Source organism: Abrus precatorius, unplaced genomic scaffold (assembly GCF_003935025.1).
Source record: "Abrus precatorius isolate BTA unplaced genomic scaffold, Abrus_2018 Scaffold10, whole genome shotgun sequence".
Lineage (NCBI taxonomy): Eukaryota > Viridiplantae > Streptophyta > Magnoliopsida > Fabales > Fabaceae > Abrus > Abrus precatorius.
This window is the reverse complement of record NW_020874292.1, coordinates 35,721,017-35,728,439: the sequence shown is the minus strand read 5'-3', so window position 1 is coordinate 35,728,439 and position 7,423 is coordinate 35,721,017. Positions and strand designations below refer to the sequence as shown.

The 7,423-nt window shown below is 27.7% G+C and overlaps 1 protein-coding gene across 1 annotated transcript; it reads right to left on the bottom strand.

Annotated features, from left to right (window-relative positions):
• Window positions 1-5,310: 5,310 nt before the first annotated feature.
• Window positions 5,311-6,921, bottom strand: LOC113852380 (pentatricopeptide repeat-containing protein At5g66520-like). The gene has a single exon (XM_027482604.1). The coding sequence runs from the start codon at window positions 6,904-6,906 to the stop codon at window positions 5,311-5,313; it is 1,596 nt and encodes a 531-aa protein (XP_027338405.1). The 5' UTR covers window positions 6,907-6,921.
• Window positions 6,922-7,423: the final 502 nt, after the last annotated feature.

Here is a 7,423-nt window from a genome sequence, read left to right as displayed (position 1 = left end):
ATTTATAATATTTTATGTGTATTGAATTTTTTGCCTAAAGTATTTTCATATGCTTAAGATTTCCTCAATATTAAAAAAATTAATCAATATACATGTATAATTACATTAAATTATTGAATTATAATATTTTTAAGTATTTAAAAAATATTTTGATTACAATAAATATATACTATCTTAAGTCAAACATTATTATTATTATTATTATTATTAAAAATAAAAAAGTGATAAATGATAAATTAAAATGATGAAGAAACAATTGTTTAAAATTACTTGAATCTCTTGAAAAATATATTTAGTATGAAATCTCTTCAATGATATGAATTAAAAGAATTTTCTCTCAATTTATTAAATAAATTCATCAACGATTTTATACAGTGAATGTTAAATTTAAATATACCCTATTAACTAATTTTGACTAGTTAATTGATAATAAGATATCCTTTTTATTTATTATATTATTTTTGATGAGAAGAGAGATTTTTAGAGATGTTAAAGAATAAAATAATTAAATAAAATCATTACTACTGCTGTTAATCAACTGGTCAAAGCTAAAGAAAAAGTACATTGAATTAATCAAATATAGTAATTAATAGTAATACTAATAATTATATTTATTTATCTATTTTATTCTATAATATTTTAAAATAAATAATTTTAAATCTTTATTTTATATTTATAAGTTTTTTAATTATTAAATAAAAATAGTAAATAACTTTTTATATATTTAAGGTAATAAATATTTAAGTTTTTTAATTTAATACTTGGTTTTACAAAATAAAGAAAATAGTATAATAATTACTACTATTATTAATTAGTTGGTCAAAATTAGTTGACAGATTAAAATTAATATGAAAGCTTACACATGATTAAAAAAATTAAACAATGACAGAGTAATTAATACTATGTGTCATCTTAGTAAAATAATATTATTAGTAACATTTTTATTAAAAATAAAAATTTTTAATTTATTTTTTATAATATTATCATAACTGTTATGAATATAAAATTTTACGCAGTTTATATATATAATTCAGTAGTGATTATGTATTTACAATTTAAATAATATATAATATAATAAAAAATGAAATTTTAATCAATATGTATAAATTGTATAAAATTTTATGGACTTATATTTAATATTATTTTATTAAGTTTTATACATACAATATTAATAAAATTTATTAGAGGTATATTTTTTAAAGTTTGCTACTTGTATTATATAATCATGTTGCACATATATAATAAATGATAAAATAGTGGCATAAATTTAACTTTTTTAATATACAATAATAAAATTTAATGAATTTTTATTCTTTCATTTGATTATTATAATATATAATAAGATTTCATACAATACTTAAGGGAACATATCTCATTTCTATTTTATTTTAACATAACCGTTTAATTTATTATAAGCCAATCAGCAACAAAATTATAATACTTTTTTACTTTTATTTTTTTATGTTCCAAATCATACTTATATCTCTCTAAAATATTTCACTCAAATTCTTTCAAATTTCTTTTTTTGTACAGAATTAATTGCTTGGCATTTGTTATAAAATGTATTACTCAAGTTCTGAGTTTAAAAAGTTTTAATTAAATTTTATAATTTTAAAATATTTTAATTAAATATTTATAATCAATATCATTAAATTTTTATTAAATATCAATGTTATGATATTTCTAATTTATTAACCTATTTATTTTTATAATAATTTTGTAAGTATTTAGTTTAAATTCCTAAATCTTAAAATTACTAAGAGATAAATAATTTAATACTAAGTTGAAAATTTTCGTCTAAAACTGTACTTGTACTCAAATGTTCAATACACAATATCTAAAGTATGATAAATTAAAAAGTAGCCAAGAATAGAGAAAGAGATTTTAAATTACTGCTAAAATTTTAATTACTCTTAAAATTTATTTTTACAAAAGCTTTAGGTTTAGAGTTTAACTTTTTTTTTTTAATTGTAAATTCAAGTTTTTACACCAAATTTATATGACTAACTTACTTATCATAACAAATCAGTAAAAGATAAAAATAAATTACTTTGAACTTATTTCTTTAAGCATGCGAAATTTAAATATGTTAACAATAAGTCAATGTTAAAATCTCTTGATAATAATATGATTTAGGAGTTTATAAAATAAATACTGATGAAAGATAATTATTAAAAAAATTTCATGTTATTAATACTTAATTCATATATAAAAATGTTAATTATTAATAATTTATTTTTTTAAAATATTATAACTTATTTATAATTTTTTGAATTATGAAAACTAAATTAATTTTTAAAAAAAATATAAGAACTAATAAAGTAATTTAATTATAAAATAACATTTTAGTAAAACTTTGGATGGTAAAAAAATAAAAATTATTTTAATAAAATTTAAAGAAATTTTTTAGAGAGATATGAATATGATTTACAGCGTTAAAAACAAAAATAGAAAACGGAATGATAAATTGAAACGGGAATGAAAAGGAAAACTAAAAAGATTATCTTATTGATTTTTCTTTAAAACTAAATTGAATGATTGATATTTATCAATGTTAAAATATAGAAAATAAAAAGATGTGATTCAAATATTTAATGATTGAAGGCCAAAAGTTGTCAAGTGGCATGGCTCGTAGAGAATTTTTTTTTAAATTTTAAATAGTTTTATTAACATTAGTTTTTAAGGTTGAGAATAAATAGTTAATAATAATAAAATTTTATTAAAAAAATATTTATTATATTTTTATTACTTTAATACAATAATTATATATTTTTTTATAAATATTTTTTATTTGTAAATACTTAAACATCAACGCTTGGAGTTGATGTTAACAAAACCTTTTAAAATATACTACTGAAATTTAAGTATATATTGTATAAGCATTATTAAATTAAATATTTTTTAAATAAAAATTAAAAGTATACTGCTATTACTAATGAATATTTTATTACTATTGCTATGAATTTCATGATGCCCATTCTTGGAATTGGGATTGAGCTGCACTATACTCAACTGTGGCGGGGAATGGAGGATACGGGAGTTCAGCTGCATGGTTTATATGAAGATGCATATGAGAAAATGTTCGAGTTTCCATGTCATTTCATGCTTTGGTACATGGATTTCAGATTGGTAGCCATTCCTTGGCGCCACAACTTCAAAATCAAAATTTAATGAGGTTTTATATGACAGTAACTTCACAAGACAGGAATAATAGTGTTTTTCCAGTTGCATTTTGTATAGTAGACGATAAAAATGATGATAACGGACTTTGGTTTCTGGAGTAGTTGAAATATGCAGTACCAAATTCACATCCTATGACTTTTGTGTCTGACAGAGAAGGGAGTGAAGAATTCAGTTTCTTCCCATGGTTAATCTACGTACCACCTCCTGGAAGGTTTCGAGAAAAGCGTGAAGGGTCCTCTTCCGTGGGAATGGAATGACTTCTTTGCAAATCAACTTCATGGCTACTGCGCATGCAATGAGGCTTGAAGGTTTTAAAATGTCCCTAGAACATATTAAAAATGTTTCTTTGACAGCATGTGATTGGACCATGCAAATTAAACCATAGCTTTAGACATGTGTTGCATTTAAGGATGAACAGTGTAATCATATTCTGTTTGATGTGAGTGAGTTATATGCCTACCGGATTGAAGAAGTGCAAGAGTGAACTCTAGCACACAAGGTAGAAGCACTAATATTTAAGGAGTTGATAAATGACCGTCGATTGATTCGGGAGATTGGTCAACAACACTAATGCGTTTACCATCATAATACTCAAAGCTAAATTAGTCGATATCCAAATGTTGAATAATCATGCATATGTATATATATATATATATATATATATATATATATATATATATATATATATATTAGATTTAAAATGAATTTTTTTATTAGTTCATATAATTATTGTATTTTATATTTTACACATAGATAAAGTGTTTGAGAAAATTTTAAAAGTAAATTACAGTTTAAAATAAAGGTGAGAGAAAATTATTGATAAGGTTTAGAGATTTCTACCAACAACTAAATAGTTCTAACACATCCAGTTTAAGTAATTTATAATATCTTAAAAATAAATAAGAAAGTTAAAGCACGAAATAAGTGCTCCATTTTAAATAATTTCCAAGAGATATACATTAAAAAAGAGCTATGAAAAAAAACACAAAATTTACAAGAGCAACATACTTCAAATGATAGAATTTTTTTTTTCTCTTTTCTACTTTTATTCACTCATGTTCTTGTTCTTCTTATTATATTTAGATTTATTCTTTTGATTTGTAATTTAACAATGTCTGAACAGATTTTTTCTTATTTTAAAGTTTAGAAATATCCAAATTAAAATTGATGATGATGTAATAAGTCTTTGGTGATTTTTTTTTGTTAATTTTGAGTTTTTTTATTTAATTCTCAACGTTTTTAATATTTGTGAATTAATTTGTTGGTCTCTTTGTTTAATTACATGATTTTAGGTGATAAAGTAAAAACCGAAATGAAAGGTAAATTTTATGATTAACTTTTTCAAAATTAAATATGAAATTCTAAATCATAAAAATAAGCTTAAGTTTCTTGAGAAATTTTTGAATTACCTTAAAACATAATGTGTTTTAATTGGATATATTTATTACAAAAGTAGATATTAGTCAAATTAAATGCATTGTTGTATTTTAAAAGGAAACAATAATCATCTTAGGGTTCACCTCCAAGATAAATCAAGAATTGATACAATATATTTTTTAATTAAGTTCATTAATTTTAATTTGTGAAGAAACTAATAATTATAAATTTGTTAAAATTTGAATTTATCAATTTTAAAATAGTTGTGTTTTTAATATTTTATCTTTTCCATTTTATTTTTATTTTATCTTGTTAATTATTCGCATTTTAACAGTTAAGTTACAATTATTTGGTATTTAATACACAAACTTTATAGATATGATAAGTTCGAGTCTTTCAAACAATTGACTCCATCGAAGGAGTAAAAGCTACAAGAAGAAAGTCTCAAAGCCCGTAGTCTTGAAGTATCGCTCTATTCTGATACCTTATTTGAAGTTCATGATGGTTCTACTACTAATGTTATAAATATTAATAAGTGGAGTGGAATGAAATTATATATCATGGTGAAAAGAATGTGATTTTGGAATGAAATTACCATTTTATGCAGCATTTGGTTTGAATTTTAAATATTAAAAACTTTAAAGAAACAGGTTTTATTATAAATAACTAATAATCTATTTCATTTAAGGGTAAGGGGCAGCAAAAGTAAAGCACATGCAATTTATGTTGGAAATATTTTATAATTATGTATTAAAATAAATCATTTGGCACGGAATAATCCTCAAGTTTCTTTCCCAGGTGGTGTAACAGTTGATAGAGTTGTCCTGAAAAAGAACAGGACTTGTCATCAACAACAAACTTGTGGATGGTTCGGTCAATTTCTATAAAACTGGAAGCAGAAACGATAGGCACACCCCTCTCTCTCATCAATTTCCGCATCTCGGAAACGCCTTCCCACTTGCCCACACTGGCATACACGTTTGCCAGAAGAACATACCTCCCACTGTGTCGAGGCTCAAATTTTATCAAATATCTCCCAACCTTCTGTCCCAACTCAACCTGACCATGCAGAACACACCCATTGAGCAATGACCCCCATATTGCCCCATCCGCTTCCATTGGCATACTCTCAATGAACCTCAACGCCTCTTTGATTTGCCCACTCCGCGCCAAAACATCAACCACGCATCCATAGTGCTCAATCCATGCTACAATGCCATATTTTTCACTCATATATCTAAATATCCTCAGTGCTTCACCCGACAGGTCTTTGTGATTGCAAGCACTAAGAACCCCTATGAACGCAACTGCATTCGGTTTGGGCCCCTCCTCCTCCATCTTCGCAAACAACTCAAGGGCCATGTGATTCTTTCCGTTTATAGCCAAACCCATGATCATAGCACTCCACGCGGTAACGTCTTTAACTTTCATGTTACCGAATACTCGCTCCGCAGCTTCCACACATCCACATTTTGTGTAGAAATCGATCATTGCAGTTCCAAGCTCTACTTCATATTCTAAGTCTAACCCGTTTTCATCCACGTAAGTGTGAACCCCCTTCCCTTCTTCAAACGCCCCCACCGCAGCACACGCGTTAAGAACACTCACCAAAAGAGAGTTATTGGGCCTCACGCTCGCACAACCCTTCAACTCACGGAATAGTTCAATGCCCTCGCGGAATCGACCGTTCCTTACGTACCCAGATACCATTGCGCTATACGATACGTCATTCCTTTGGGGGATCGCGTCAAATAAACCCCTCGCTTCGTCGACCAGACCGCAATTGCAGTACCCAGTAACGAGGCTTGTCCAACACGCCACGTTCCTGTTAGAACTTTCGTCGAACACGCGACGAGCAGCTCGTATCGCTCCGTGCTTGGAGTACGCTCTAATGACAGAACTCACGACATAAACGTCAGACACGTGGCCCGTCTTGGTTATAAAGGCGTGAAGCTGTTGGAGGAAAGATTCAGTGAGGCAGGCTTTGGCGAGGACGGCGAAGGTGTGGGAGTTGGGGCGAACGGCGTCGTTTAGCATTTTGGGAAAAAGAGTGGAGGCATTGTGAAATTGGGAGTGTTTGGAGAAAGCTATTATCATGGAGTTGAAGTCGAAGAGGGTGAGGAGGGGCATACGAGTGAAAAGGGTTTGGGCGTAGCGCAAATCGCCGCGTTGCGAGAGAGCGCAGAAGGCTAAGATTTTGCTTGAAACGAAGGCGAAACGAGCAAGATCGTGGGTGATGGCATGGGCATGGATTTGCTTCACTTCTCTCATGCTTACGCTGGAACTCAAGCCTTCCAGAAGGCGAAGACATGTACTGTATTTGTGTATGACTGAATTTGAGGTCATAACAGAGAGCACCTACCTCACGGTTTCTCCAAGTTGAGTAGAATAAGATGCTAAGCCTTGAAAATCTTCCACCTTGTAGACTAGCCTGCTCCTTTAATATTATCAAGTCATGATACACTTTTCCTGCTTACCTTAGTAGTTGTATCCGCTGCTGGGTTTGGTTACTTGCTGGTTTCCTGAGCTTTGAGCCACCACTCCTTGGTACCAAGACTCCAAAACTATATTGAAATAATACTTATAACTTGTAAATTTAAAAATTATCAAAACTTACCAATTTTTACTTAAATGATTAAGGAAGAAGGAAAGTAACTTGTATTAATTTTTTACATAAATGATTTTTAAAATCTAAATTTGCCTTAATTTAAAAATCCTAACATCTCATTCATAGACGCAAACACAACCTCTCTGCATCGCAGTTTCTTCACACTTGCACATCTTGCTACACTATCACACAATTTTAACTTCACTCCTTTGTAATTATTTAGTTTAGCTATATCATCTTTATTGTTTTACTATC

What these genes read in the sequence shown, in the direction of transcription:
- LOC113852380 (XM_027482604.1), bottom strand. Translation starts at nt 6,906, where the DNA reads ATGACCTCAAATTCAGTCATACACAAATACAGTACATGTCTTCGCCTT.